The 15,819-nt window shown below is 43.0% G+C and overlaps 1 protein-coding gene across 1 annotated transcript in view; it reads left to right on the forward strand.

Annotated features, from left to right (window-relative positions):
• Positions 1–4,727: 4,727 nt before the first annotated feature.
• The window catches only part of LOC138964620 (glutamate receptor 3-like), a gene marked incomplete in the record, with an annotated part of 75,978 nt that continues 64,886 nt past the window's right edge, over positions 4,728–15,819 (forward strand). Inside the window, 1 exon segment of the mRNA XM_070336623.1 lies at positions 4,728–4,880. Coding sequence (XP_070192724.1) covers positions 4,878–4,880 — 3 coding nt within the window.

The raw sequence follows: 15,819 nt of genomic DNA on the forward strand, positions 1-15,819 counted from the left end.
AGGACTGTATTTGTTTCTGTTTTCGTTTTTGTTTTAATACAGGACATGAACAACTCATCAGAACTCTTTAAAAATATTCTTAATAAAATATATCAAATTTAATAACTTTCGGTCTTTTGTTAATTCAAATACATTGTTAAATTTGACTGCATTTGAATTTCTACAAAAATACAATGGTAGAAATTTTTTCCTCAAGTGTTGAAAATAAATGACACTGAAATATATTATGAAATTCATCTCCGAGTTCTCCAGACTGGCATTTAACACATATTCTTTTGTTATGTGGTATATTAATATTGAAGCAATGTGATTGGCTGGACCGCTGTGACTCGAACGGAGTTGAAAGAGAAATAGAACCGCTACCTATTCCTTTTGCAGCTATTTTGACGCGCAGGTGGTCGCGACGGTTTCAACAAATACAATTGCTATGTCGGCTTTTCAACAGCGATACATCGTCCGGTGGATATATCCCCTCACGACGTGAGATGAAAAATAGCTTACATGTTTTAAATTAAAAGAAAGACATATTTTTTCATATTTAAAGGAAATTAGGGCATAGTCTTTAGAGATGTGTTCAGGCAATCCACTGAAGCTTCGTTAAAAGACAGAAAAGCAATTATCATATTAACAAAAAAGAACACATTTAATATAAACCAGAAAGAACATTTAGGTACTTCTTTTCTTTCTTTTTTCTTACTTTGCTTCTGCTGCTGCTGCTGATGATGATGATCATGATCATGATCATGATCATGAAGACGACGACGACGACGACGAAGATGATGATGATGATGATGATGATGATGATGATGATGATGATGATGATGATGATGATGATGATGGTGATGATGATGATGATGATGAATAATCTCTGCAAAAAACTTTGTTTCAAAGTTTAAAAAAAACCCATGCCGATCAATGTTTTCCTACTCAGTCTGTCCAGTGGCCTATGGCCGTTGTCACGCCTCTCTTACAAACAATGATAACAGTCTGAACTCTTACTACAGAACAGAAACCAGTCCAAAAGGAAGATACTGTGCATAGCAACACACAGAGGAATCAGAAAAGAGTTCCCGTTTCTACCTTAGCTACGTTTTAGCTTTTCTCGCTTGATATGTCACAATACTAATGTCAGGGTTGCTTGCTGAGTGAACGGCATAGAGCAGTATTTTTTTCCTTCGTCCATGCGTTTGCCTGTCCGTCCTACTTTATACACACACGCGCTCACGCACACATACACATAGACATGCATGCACGCATACGCAAACGCACACACAACCACAGAACACGCACGCACGCACGCACGCACGCACGCACACATACACATACACAAATTGAACACATACACACACACAGACGCACGCACGCACGCACGCACACACACACACACACACACGCGCACGCACGCACGCACGCACGCACACACACACACACACACACACACACACACACACACACACACACACACACACACACACACGACACGTGTGTGTGTGTGTGTGTGTGTGTGTGTGTGTGTGCGCCCGAGCGCGCGTGCGTATTTGCAAATCAGTGAGTGCATGAGGTTGGGTTGGTTGGGTTGGGTGTGTGACCGTGTGAATAATGAAGCGAGGGTGAGTTGGTGGGTGTCTCACTCAAAAACATAGTTCAAAGAATGTTAGGGAGGGGGAGGGGGAACAAGGCGGCTTCAGAGTTGAGCGTTTGAGTCATATAGAGTGATACTTTTTGTGACTAGATTCTTGAATCATCAGTTAACTGGCCATGTCTCACTGTATGCCCACGCTGTGCTCAATTTACTCTTCTTTCCTTTCTTTTTACATTTAGTCAAGTTTTGACTAAATGTTTTAACATGGAGGGGGAATCGAGACGAGGGTCGCGGTGTGTGTGTGTGTGTGTGTGTGTGTGTGTGTGTGTGTGTGTGTGTGTGTGTGTGTGTGTGTGTGTCTGTGTGTGTGTGTGTGTGTGTGTCAGTGTGTGTCAGTGTGTGTGTGTGTGTAGAGCGATTCAGAGTAAACTACTGGACCGATTTTTATGAAATTTTACATGAGAGTTCCTAGGTATGATATCCCAGATGTTTTTTTCAGTTTTTCGATAAATGTCTTTGATGACGTCATATCCGGCTTTTTGTAAAAGTTGAGGCGGCACTGTCACACTCTCATTTGTCAATCAAATTGATTGACATTTTGGCCAAGCAATCGTCGACGAAGACCGGACTTTGGTTTTGCATTTCAGCTTGGAGGCTTAAAAATTAATTAATGACTTTGGTCATTAAAAATCTGAAAATTGTAATTAAAATTATTTTTTTGTAAAACGATCCACAATTACGTTCATCTTATTCTTCATCATTTTCTGATTCCAAAAACATGTAAATATGTTATTTTCGGATTAAAAACAAGATCTGAAAATTAAAAGTATAAAAATTATGATTAAAACAAAATTTCCGAAATCGATTTAAAAAACATTTTCAACTTATCCCTTGTCGGTTCCTGATTCAAAAAATATATAGATATGATATGTTGGGATTAAAAACACGCTCAGAAAGTTAAAACGAAGAGAGGTACAGAAAAGCGTGCTATGCAGCACAGCGCGACCATTACCGCACTATTCTGGCTTGTCGATTTCACTGCCTTTGCCACGAGCGGTGGACTGATGAAACTACGAGCTTTGCTACGAGTATGCGGTCTTGGTGAAAAAATGCAGTGCGTTCAGTTTCATTCTGTGAGTTCCACAGCTTGACTAAATGTTGTTTTTTCGCCTTACGCGATTTGTTTATTTTTTTCTTTAATATCTTGGTTCAAGAAAAGAAAAGAGTCTACGGGAGGATAGCCAATCTTCGACAAAACCTGATGAAAATATATTTGAAATGTGCCTTTCAGTTTTAAACCAAATAAACAGACGGGAAAAAAACAATATGCATAGGGAGCCGAACGAAAAACTACAGTGAGTGAGTCCATTCAAGACAGATGCGGTGTGTTATTGCATTGAAACAAGAAAAAAACCTATGTTGCTTCGAAACATGCATTTTGCAATCATACTAGACAGGCGAAATCAAGCTTGCATCTATTGGGGATCGAAGAAAAAATCCAATGTGTAATCCATTCAGAACATAGATTGTTTGGAATTCCATTCAAAAACATGGAGAGGAAATAACTGTCTGAATTTGCTTTATGGCAGCAGCGGTGACTCTCACACCAAAGAGAACTAATCAGTGATGTAATGAGCACGCGCCCGATCATCATTGATTAACGACTCAGCGTTTATTATCCATTGACTGCACAAGTCCACACCTGCAGCATGCCGTGGCGCCGCGAAGCAGGGCTGGTACACAACGTCTCGCCGCTTATAGGTTTGGGTGACCGATAGAGAGAGAGAGAGAGAGGGAGAGAGAGAGAGAGAGAGAGAGAGAGGGGGAGAGAGAGAGAGAGACAGAGACAGAGACAGAGAGAGACAGAGACAGACAGAGAGAGACAGAGACAGAGACAGAGAGAGAGACAAAGACAGAGACAGACAAACAGAGACAGAGAGACACAGAGAGACACACGCAGAGACAGAGACAGACAGACAGACAGACAGAGCGACAGACAGAGAGACAGAGAGAGAGAGACAAAGAGAGACAGACAGAGAGAGAGACAGAGAGACAGAGGAGAGAGAGAGAGAGAGAGAGACGGAGAGAGAGCGAGAGAGAGAGAGAGACGGAGAGAGAATGAGAGAGACAGAGACACACAGAGACACACAGAGAGACAGAGATAGACACAGAGAGAGTCGGAGTCGGAGTCGGAAATTTTACACAGAGAGAGACAATGAGAGAGAGACAATGAGAGAGAGACAAAATGAGAGAGACAGAGACAGACAGAGAGACAGAGAGAGAGACGGAGACAGACAGAGACACAGAGAGAGACAGAGACAGAGAGAGACTCTAGAGAGAGAGACAGCCAGACAGACCGACAGACAGACAGACAGAGACGGAGACAGAGAGTGAATGAAAGAGACAAAGACAGAGAGAGAGAGATGGATAAAGAATGAAACACCTTTGTTTTCGTGTCATGACCTTGACCGGGACATATGATTTTAATATTCAATTCTGGATTCATTGAATTCTTTTTTTCTCGTTTGTCTTTGTCGTCGTTTAGTGGCATGTATTACCACTCACAAAAACAAAAACCACAACAAACCAACAAACCAACCAACAAACATACCATCAAACAAGAAAACAAACAAACAACCAATCAAACAAACAAAAACAAAGCTTAGCAAAGAAACACGAAAGAGTAAAGCTCACTATTACCAATTGGTCCTGTCTATAAGAATGAAACCCCATACAATTCTGATATAAGAAACTTGCAAATCATGGCCATCGCTTTATGTTGCAGCATAACAACTTGTTTTCTGAATTTTGACAACTTCAAGACTATTCGACACACTGAAAACAATTCGTTACACCTGTATATAAAGGTAGCGTTTTGCCACAGATTCGAGTCAACAGAATCCCTCTGCGCTCACAAATATAGGACTGGGGGGCGGGGGGTGGTAGAGGGAGTAACACAGACCAGCGGATTGGAGGGGGTGGGGTGGGGTAGTAGAGACTAGGGGGTGGGAGGAAGAGGAAGGGGGATTAGAAAGCTGGAGGAGGAGCTGGGTTGGGTGAGGGGGGGTGGAGGGGAGAGAGAGAGGGGGAGCCGGGGGAGGGGGGGGGGGCTTTCATCTCTGCCTTTTTCGCTGCTGCGGCAACTCTCACTACTCGCTGTTGGGACGAAGCGAGTGCCGGTAGCTTGTTTGCTGTGAGAGGCACTGTCGGTGCACAGAGTTCGAAGGACACACAGAGAAAGGCAGGAAGGAAGAAAGGAGAAAAGTGCAAGGGGACAGACTTCTAGCAAGCAATCATGGTAAGTGAAATTTGTTTTAAAGTTAAGCTTGCATTTTGTTGTCATTTTCTGCTTTCTGTGCTTTTTTAGATTTTCTTTTATCCGAGTTTCAGTTCAAGTTCATCCACATCTGACTTTCCGCATATGACTTTTTTCCCCCTTGTCTTCCAATTCTTTTTTTCGAAGCCCTGGGAAAATCTTTTCGAGACTTTTCAAGTACTCCTGATTCTTGAAGAGAGAAAGCAAATTCAAAGTTATTTTGTTGTTGTTATTTTTGTTTTTATTGGATTTTATCTCTCCCCACGTGTCCTTTTACACGCTCCACGGTATTTACAAACGAAGACAATAGCTCTGGACGTGTTTGTTTTAATGTCTACAACAGAGACTGCAGTAGTAAACTGCTCAAGTGCAGGCTTGACATTCCCAGATGTTTTTCTTTCTTCTTTGAAATACTTTAAGATTTGACTTCCAATCTTTTAAAAAATGTGAGCGTGGGTAAAACGAACGAGATCACAATTGGTGGTGAAACTGACTATCGAAAGTGTTATTCTACGAAGTGTTTTTTCCGACACGGCTCTGTCTTTTTCCTGTTCAGCTTTTCCATGTTTGCATTTTCCTTAAAATAAACGTTTTGTGTAGGCTTTCTTTTCATAGGTCTCTGAGATGGGTGTACTCACGAGGGTATACCTCATTCTCAGCCCAGAAAACTTTTTTTTTCATTTTTCGCATTTTTCTTTAAAAAAAACAACATAATTCACCTTCTCAGTTTTTGTGACTCATTCGCACCAAAAAAATATCCATAAAGCTTTCTCTGTGAAAGATTGTGTCAAGAAGCTAATAGTGAACAAGAAACACAAAGACCGGCATTAGAAAAACTTGAAAAATTCACGGCGTGCAAAACCGGTGCCAGAAAGAAGGGCGTTTCCGGCGTTGTTGAGTGAGCATGCGTAATCGCCGTGTGTAGGCGTCATCGCTGGCCCACAGTGCACTGCGGCAGTTGCTGCGTCTGCAGCAATTTTTTGTGTCTTTTTACCGGCAGGCGGCACACGCCGGTCTTTAGGAAAACGTCTGAAAGATTGACTGAGAGAGGCTGACATTGGAGAAAGGCGGGGTGGGGAGTATTGCGCGTGTGTTAGGCACTGTCCTTCTCAGTCAACTAATTTAATCGCTGTGCTTCTATAGGTAGATAATTAAGGATGTATTACGTATTGTCCATCTCAGTAAGTTATTGTTATCGCTTTTTTCTTGAAGGAAGACGAAGGATGTATTATGCATTGTCCTTTTCAGACAATTAATACTATCACAGTTTTTCCTGGGGAAGTATTTAGGATGTATGATAATTATATCCTCCTTCTTAGCCAATTAATTTTATCGCAGTCTCTCTTGTGGGATAATTTAGGGTGTATCACGTATTGTCCTTCTAAAATCAGTTTTATCTCTGCTTCTCGTCTGCTGGTAATATATGTCTTTGAAGTTGCCACCTTGCACTTGATTTCGGCGAATGAAGTGAATGCGTCCGACAAATTCCCAGTGGCAAGACTGTTTCAATCATGTTCCTTGGCAGTGCTGAATCAAGTTCAGTGAGCTCCTTGTTATCATAGTTTTGTGACGGAAGCCTGCAGACGTGCGTTATTAAGTTATACAGAACGTGTATAATTGTATTCCGAGGCTCAAATCAAAGAGTGTTGCATTTGCAAGTACGAAACAAATCAGCGCACAAAGCTCTCCATTTGACCTGTGAAAGCCTAATATGTATCACTATCAAACAGCTAATACTCCTTCGTAAAACCACGCTAAAACTAAGTATGCCAGTCTGATTAATTCAAATATAAATTAGAATTATTTGCCACCGATGAGAAGCATAACTGATATTCTTTCGTGCCCTCTCCTCCATTCTGTTTTCACAGCCTGTTGAACACACCCTAACCAAAAGGACTGAATCGTGTGTGTCTGTTTTGTACACGTCACTAGCAAACACACCCAGTGCCAGTATCAGTCTTAGTGCTGTAGTTGGCCGGGTGCCTGCAACGTCGCTTGCGTGTGGAGCATTCCTCTACCCGGCTACAAGACTGACATGCAGAAAGTGACGAACTAGCCGCGTTGCACAACCGTTTTTCCATTACTCAAGGTATGAGTAAAACTTGCAGGTGCAAAGACTGAGAAGAGCGATGCATCATGATGATGTGCTCGTGCAATGAACTCATCTTTTGGCTGACGGGTTCCTTGTCAGTAGTACACTTCAAAAGAAGTCTCAGCAGCTCTTCTCTGCAAAAGTCTGGAAAAGTTTTGACGCTGGCGGAAGCGGAAATTGAATTTTGACGGCGGCTATTTTTGTCTTTTTGAGCCCGTTTGCTTTTTGGTGTGATCGATCCTGGGAGTGTTAAAGGATAAAGTTTATTTATTTATTATTTCATTTATTTATATAATGTGTATTTTCCAACCTTGCCCCACGGTGCACAGGAGGATATCATACTTTGTGTTCTTCTTTCTGTTGTATCGCTTTTCGCCTTAGTCGACTCTCTCTGACTCACGTTCTCGCTCCCTCCCTCCCTCTCTCTCTCTCTCTCTCTCTCTCTCTCTCTCTCTCTCTCTCTCTCTCTCTCTCTCTCCCTCTCGCTCTCTCCCCCCTCTCTCTCTATCTCTCTCTCTCTCCCTCTCTCTCTCTCTCCCTCTCGCTCTCTCCCCCCCCTCTCTCTCTCTCTCTCTCTTTCTCTCTCTCTCTCTCCCTCTCTCTTACTCTCTCTCTCTCTATCTCTCTCTATCTCTCTCTCTCTCTCCCTCTCTCTCTCTCTCTCCCTCTCGCTCTCTCCCCCTCTCTCTCTCTCTCTCTCTCTCTCTCTCTCTTTCTCTCTCTCTCCCTCTCTCTCTCCCCCTCTCTCTCTATCTCTCTCTATATATATATATATATATCTCTCTCTCTCTCTCAACCCTATCCTCCCCGCCCACAAACCATCCTTCCAGCTGTCTATCTATCTATCTATCTATCTATCTATCTATCTATCTGCTTGTCTGTCTATCTATCCATCTATCTGTCTGTCTGTCTATCTATCTATCTATCTATCTATCTGTCTGTCTGTCTGTCTGTCTATCTATCTATCTATCTATCTATCTGTCTGTCTGTCTATCTATCTATCTATCTGTCTGTCTATCTATCTGTCTTTCTATCTATCTATTTATCTATCTATTTATCTATCTAGTTAGCTAGTTAGCCATCCATTCACTTCTTTGCGTTCTGAAACAAACCGGCGTTCACTCGTGCATACACATAGCTTTTCGCAAGTGGACTGTACACACACATAAATGAAATAGCGTAGTGATGTCCGACTAAATGTACTGTATACAAACATAAACAGCTTGTGAGGGCGAGGTTGTTGTCCTGAACTATATGCAGGCAAACCTGTTTTCCACTACACACTAAAGTTTTTACTCCTGCTGTGAGAAAAGATTACACACTCGGTTGGTACATTCAAATGTAACAACTTGTAAATGTAAGTTCTCCAGCGTAAATAAAATTTGGTATGTCTTTCTCTGGCTCTAAAGCATTTATTTCTCTGTTTGTATGTGTGTGGTGATATCTGTCTCTGCTTCTGTCTGCCTCTGTCTGTGTGTGTGTGTGTGTGTGTGTGTGTGTGTGTGTGTGTGTGTGTGTGTGTGTGTGTGTGTGTCTGTGTCTGTGTGCCTGTGTGTCTGTGTATCTGTGTGTCTGTCTGTCACACACACACACACACACACACACACACACACACACACACACACACACACACACACACACACACTGCGTCCCACCCCTACCCCCAAACAACCCCCACATTGATGAAACAGGACTGACTTCTAACAACAATGAGTTATTTGGTACAGCTCTGGTACAACTCTGTTATCTATGCAAACGCCATCATAAGTTAATTATAAAATACATTTTATGACGGTCGCTCCGTTGGGGATAAACTAAATCTGATGTGTTCTGCTATAGACATATTGTACCTCCCCCGCTGATCCACAGAAGGATACTTGGGCTTTTTGACGCGCCGTTGAGTTATCAGGAATACATGTGCCAAGTTTGGACTTGAACGATAAATTCGGGTTAAAGAATGATCTGGGCGTTAAAAGACATCACAGACGCTGCTTTGTCTGGTCTAAACTTTCCGCTTTTGTTTAGGCTAAGCTTTGAATGCTTGTCTGCGTGTTTTCTTGAGAGTAGTGGGTCTGGGTCTGGGTCTGTCTGGTTGTACGTCGAGGTAACTTGTCTTGTGTACATATTCTGCTGTTCCCGAATGTCTATGGTGCAACCGCTGGTTGGTGTGGATATGCGCACACGCTGTTACAGTGTACATAATTTATATCTGCATGTCTGTCTGTCTGTCGGTCGGTTGATCGGTTTGCCTGCCTGGGTTACTGTCTCTTATTATCAGTGTTTGCATGCGGGTATGTCCGTCTGTGCGCCGCATACGTACAGTTAGGTGTGTGCTGGTGCAAACGTGCGCGCGTACGTGAGCGTTCATACACACACACACACACACACACACACACACACACACACACACACACACACACACACACACACACATACAATAGCACCCTCAAATATTCACCATATAACTCTTAGTTTAAGCCAACATTTTGCTCACATTCCTGTACCGTAAAACAAAGTGTATACCTAGGCTAAAAACGACGACCTAACTGTACCACGACCTAACTGCACCCACCCAACGCCCATTGTTGAACGCGGTCACCCCTGACCTTATTGTGTGTTTGCAGTGTTAACTTTAACCACACCTGACGCTGTGTTTTGTGTGTTGGCTTTAGGCTTTAGGGTTCGCTTTGCCTTTAATCTGTTCACATCTGGTGCAGTTTTTGTGTGCATTATGTCCAAAAAATTGACTTTTTGGTAAAATGTTCTGGTGGAAGGCCGAGAAGTCTGTGTGAAAAAAATTGAGTGTTATATTTTAGTCTTGCTTATTTTGGGGGTTGGGAGTGGAGGTTTGGAAATATAAGGTAAGGGGGGGGCGAGGGAGGGGGGGTGGTGATAAAGGAATGTGTGTGTGTGTGTGTGTGTGTGTGTGTGTGTGTGTGTGTGTGTGTGAATATCTCTCTCCAGTCTCTCTCTCTCTCTCTCTCTCTCTCTCTCTCTCTCTCTCTCTCTCTCTCTCTCTCTCTCCCCCCCCCCCCCCCCCCTTCTCTCTCGCCTCCTGCCTCCTGCACTGCAAACAGTTTGTTGCAACGTCTTCTTTGCGGAAAATGTAAAACTTCAGAACTCAACAATCTCCTTCATTAAATGTTCGAGCGATAACACGTTGTACACTGGCAGACCAGACGTAACATTGCTGACTTTAGCGGATAAATGTAGGCCTAACTCACACATGTGTTTGCAAAAAAAACAAAACATTCGCAGTACCTCCTGCTGAGTTGTCATTGTTTTGGAGCAAATGTATGCGCAGTCATGTGCTCTCTCGTACATGGTCTTTGCTTTTCTGCTGTTAGTTCTATGGAAAGTCAGAAAATGACTACAGACACAGAAGTGGGTGCTGTCACCAAGTGTGCAATGCTAAAAGTACCTCCATTCTCGTTTAAACCATCCCGTAAACAACACAACAATAGATCAGTGTAGACGTGAACATTAGATAAGGCATCCATATACTTCGGATTCCGGCGAATTCAAAAGTGTGAGAAATTTGGATGTTTTAATTTTTTTTTTAATTTTGGGGGTGGGGGGGGGTGTGGGGCTGAATTAATTAACTATGCAACAGACAATTACGTCAATTTTCCCCCAAAATAACACCTCAAAAAAAGTATTCCACTCCGCACAAGAAGCATCCAGACTAGACTGTTGATTATCATTTACTGTGTGTCTTCAAGTGGAATAATGTTCATAAATTATCTCGTGTCAAAGGCTGGACGGAGCTGTAATGGCTTACCTTCGGGTTTACACACGGCAAGCAAGGTATCTTTAACATTGATTTAGTCAAGTGTCGTTGGAGAGCGCTAATTAGAGAACGTGGCACGCTGAAACAATTGCAACAGGTCCTGTGTTTTATCACCAGGTGTGCTGCTCTGAATCAAAACAACAGGAGCTTGTTTTTTCCAACAGGTGTCAGTGTCTAACTGTCCACGGAAATTAAACACAGGTATTGTCTCCTCGGATTGGGGGGGATAACTTGAGTTAATCCAGCGCACCTGTGTCTTTTCATTCAGATTCTAACTGTTCATGTGAACACATTTACAGGCAATAGTGTAAACTATTCAGGCCACCATCTGAGACCTGGCCAGGCCAGGCTTTCACGTGAGGATAAAAAAACATCCCTCCACGTGGACACATACCAAAAAGGATCTGCCTGGATCCTTTTTGTGCAGAATGAGAACTTTAGTAGAAAGTAATCTGTTAGGAGCCACAAGTATCAATAATAAAAAAAATTTTAAATCAACAAATTCCGATTTGGCACAGGAAACAGTCAGGAGGGGTGTTCTCATCCCATGTGAAATCCTGGATAGATGTGAGATGCTGAGCAGAAGCATCTTCACGGGAAGGACCGTGCCTTTTAGTTCGACACAGAACGTCCAGGGCCACTGACGGAGCAACCAGCACATATCGTACGCGGGTCAAGGTTCTTTCTTTTCCAGATGCCTTCCGTCTCCTCTCTAAACCATCGAATACACCATCACAGATTCGTCTTGGCTGTTACGTATCGGTACGCGGTGCCAAGGACGTCCTTGGCCACAAACCAAGAGACATCAGCCTGCATGGCTGCTTCCTGTGCAAGCTGTATTTTTCGGGATTAGTTTCATAGATGGAGACGAATGTCTATCATGAAATCAAATTTAGTCCAAAACAAGTTTACTCTGCACATGAACCAGATAGGCTGTTGTTTGGTTGGTGTGTGCCCAGGCCAAGGGGATGCTCTCATCATCCGAGGTAAAATCCTGGGCCTAGCTATCACGATTTGGAAGATGTTTTAAAGGGAAAAGGGCATCTTTATTAAATCTGAAGCGTACACGTCCACTTAATTTAGATACAAACATGCGATTTATATCAGCCGTTGTAAGCCTAATCCAATAACTGAGTTACATCTGTAACACATTCCAAACCAGCTATCTGTTTTTCCATCTTGACACTTCTCTCCGTGTTCGTCGGCTCATACTGGCACGTGACATAGGTCACGTGGCACAGTTGGACAACAGTCAGTCGAGAAGTTTCGTGTAACAATCCCAGAATGTTTACATCTCGTGTGATAGGCCAATGCCGTCAGCTGTGTCCTTGTCAAAATACCTTTCCGCTTGGGTGACCTTGTCGCGTTGCCATGTACGTCGTAGGTTTGTACATTTAAAAGAAGAAGAAAACAAGTCGCGTAAGGCGAAATTACTACATTTAGTCAAGCTGTGGAACTCACAGAATGAAACTGAACGCACTGCATTTTTTCACAATGACCGTAGTCCGCCGCTTGTGTATAACAGAGTGAAAGTGACGAGCCTGTTCAGCGCGGTAGTGGTTTCGCTGTGCTGCATAGCACGCTTTTCTGTACCTCTCTTCGTTTTAACTTTCTGAGCGTGTTTTTAATCCTTATATAAGACTTCATATAACATGATGTTGTAAACTGCTCTACTTTTCTATGTTCAAATTAAATGTTCTTTGGCGAGCCTTCATTTAAAAAAAAGTGCAACACGCATGGAATTTATATCAGTGTAGACCAAACTTACCTTGAACAGTTGGACAAATAAATGTAGGTTTGTGGGTACCATCAGGGCGGAAGGATTGATAGTCTAGCTGCCAGAAAGATGACTCCGTGCAAACAATTCCTGTCTGCCCCCCTGCAGGGCCCCAATAACTCAGCAACCCGACGTGTCCTGCTGTCAGTTCCTACCCACAATAGGCGCGAACAGGGGAGGCGATTAATGGTGCTACACCTTCCTCGCTGCTTACCCCCCTTTGAAGTCTTTCGCGTCGGAAGTATAGGTGTAGTGTTGACGGGGAATGCTGGGAAGGTAATGTCGGTATGCCTTGAGCGAGCTCACCAGTGCGAGTAAAGCGATTTGGCACACTTTTCTCTCTCGTTCTGAAGTCGACGAAAAGACATTTTTGATGCACGAAAGTTTTGCGAAAGCTGGATGTGTTTGTTGTGTGTGCATTGTAGACCGTAGCAGACGGAGGATGCAGGACGTTGTACGCGTCATCTGTTTTCTTAATCATCGTCATTATCGTGCTTGAATGCATCCCCGTCCTCATAAAATTTGCACTAGGCTGCAGTACAGTGGAACTAGAAGCATATGGGCTTCTCATTTATAACTTTCTGTATGAGAATCGCCGTCATTAGAATAATTAGTTACTTACCTGGGGAAATGCCAACAGGAATTGCGCTTATTCCTTTTTGAATTTGGGATCTTTCTGTTAAAATTATTGTGATTAATGTCGAAGTGTATCTAAACTTACTTTCGCTATAGCAACGAAACTAGACTGATGTTATGGCAAGCACGATGAACATATCTGTAATATTTTAGTTCAGTTCAACAGATTCAGGGGAAAGCGTGTGGGTGGAAAGTGGTGTGTCGTGGACTGAGGGGGCCGGGATGGGAGGGGGAGGGGGATATGGCAAAGCACAGTCTAGGTTTTGGCGCCTTGGCTCTGACTGACAGATGTTCGGCTGGCGCTGAGTCGAAAAGATAGCATCAAGTGTGTTTCTCAAGGCGTGAAAGAAAAGACTGAAGGCAAACAAAACCTAGAAATATAAGTAACGAGACAAAAGATGACGAAAATATTTTCCCCAGACTTCAGTTTTTCCTAAAGGCACTTGACAGTAAGTAGACTCAAAGATCTTGTAGGTAGCCTACAAGATCTTTGGTAGACTGACTGCATACCAACTTACCTGCACGATTTCACATTACGATAGTATTACAATGGGCCTACAACACAAAATGTGAGCGGCTGGTTGCTGCGCGTTAGTTGTCTTCGCCATTTATTCTCGAAGCTTGAAAAACCAGTCTTACTTAAAAAAACAAAGTCTTATTTAATAATACGCACCTCGGTGCATGTAGTTTGTCTCCTTTCTTCGTTCGGGTTCATTGGTTTTACGAACATCACTGGTTGAACGCTCGCTGCAAAGAAGCCATTGTAAGTTTTTGAGTCACTTGAGAAAAAGTGACTCTATGTAATCGGTCAGTGTTAGTCTGTCCGGCCGGCCGTCCGGCCGGCCGGCCGTCCGGCCGGCCGTCCGTAGACACCACCTTAACGTTGGACTTTTCTCGGAAACTATCAAAGCGATCCGGCTCATATTTTGTTTAGTCGTGACCTCTAATGACCTCTACACTTTAACGATGGTTTCGTTGACCTTTGACCTTTTTCAAGGTCACAGGTCAGCGTCAAAGGAAAAATTAGACATTTTATATCTTTGACAAAGTTCATCGGATGTGATTGAAACTTTGTAGGATTATTCTTTACATCAAAGTATTTACATCTGTAGCCTTTTACGAACGTTATCAGAAAAACAAGGGAGATAACTAGCCTTTTCTGTTCGGCAACACACAACTTAACGTTGGGCTTTTCTCGGAAACTATAAAAGTGACCGGGCTCAAATTTTATGTGAACGTGACTCATTGTGTTGTGAATAGCAATTTCTTCCTGTCCATCTGATGCCTCATATAATATTCAGAACTGCGAAAGTGACTCGATCGAGCGTTTGCTCTTCTTGTTGTCTTTTTCAATGAGAATGGTCAGTTATTGTTGTCTTGTTCAATGAGAATATCAGCTTGAGGGCAGAATAGGCAGAAACCCTTCTCCAGGCTGTTCTGTTGGGGGCCGTCGACAGAAGGTCAAGGGAGCTCATCTGTGTCCGTTCTGTGACATTGTCGGACCAGCTCTTGCGTTGTCTTACCGACGTGTCTGCGTCCTCCTTCGACGGTGCCTTGCAGTGTTGGTTTTAAGAGGGTTTCATATGCCTCGTGACTCATGGCCGAACCACACCAACTTCCTTCTTGACTCTTGTCAGTAGAGGTTCTTGGGGGCCCACGATGCTCTTGATCAAGCTTCGCACAAAGTCGTTGGTCTTCTGCTCTCTGTAGGATATTCGGAGCAGTTTCCTCAGGTAGGCCCACTTGGTCCCGAATGACTGAAATTTCTTTCTCAACTTTCATGTGAGGTAATACCATATTGAAAAAGTCGAGTTAGCGAGTTTGGTCAGTATTATGGTTAAAAACAAAGCTAAACAAAATGGGGTAGGAAAAACAGAGAGAGCTGGAGAAACAGAAAGGAAAAGAAAGAGTATTGTTCGCTGAACTTTTTACACAAACAACACAATTCATGAAGACCGTTCTGTGAGGTAGTACCAGATAGAACAAGGTGGATAAGGCATTAGGGTTAAAACAGAGCGATAGAAAGTGGGAAAAGATCAACAGAGAGAGTCAGTGCGGAGGACATAGAAACAGACGAAAGGGAGAGGGAGAAAAAGAGCCTGTATTGTTCGCTGACATTTGTTCACACAAAGCACGATTCATCAAAGCCGTTCTGTGAGGTAATGCCAGAGTGACAGCGAGTAAGTAGCAGGCTGTGAGTATATTGAAGGCACGGCGGACTCCTGGTAATTTCTGCACCAAGAGCCTGCACACACAAAAGCAAGAAGGGGACGGGGGTGAGGGTGGGGCAGGAACAAGTCAGATTGTCTCCCCTGGTGCTCTCCCTTCCCCTAAAACAAAATCCAGTTTCAGCATACCCAGCACCGAAATTGTTTAACTAAAAGGGGGTAAAAAAAAAAATAAGAAAAATGAAAAGAAAGCAAAGACATGAAAATAAAACGGAAATAAGAAGGTAGGAAGACTTCGTTGTCTTTGTGTCACAACACCATGTAAATTCTCTGCATATGATATCCAAGCACCGACATTTTGGAACTAAAATGGTGAACAAGAGAAATGGACAGGAAAAAAACGATAGGACGTAGAAAAAAACAAGGACTTGAAAAGGGATGGGAGGAAGTTGAGTGTA

Source organism: Littorina saxatilis, linkage group LG4, assembly GCF_037325665.1.
Source record: "Littorina saxatilis isolate snail1 linkage group LG4, US_GU_Lsax_2.0, whole genome shotgun sequence".
NCBI lineage: Eukaryota > Metazoa > Mollusca > Gastropoda > Littorinimorpha > Littorinidae > Littorina > Littorina saxatilis.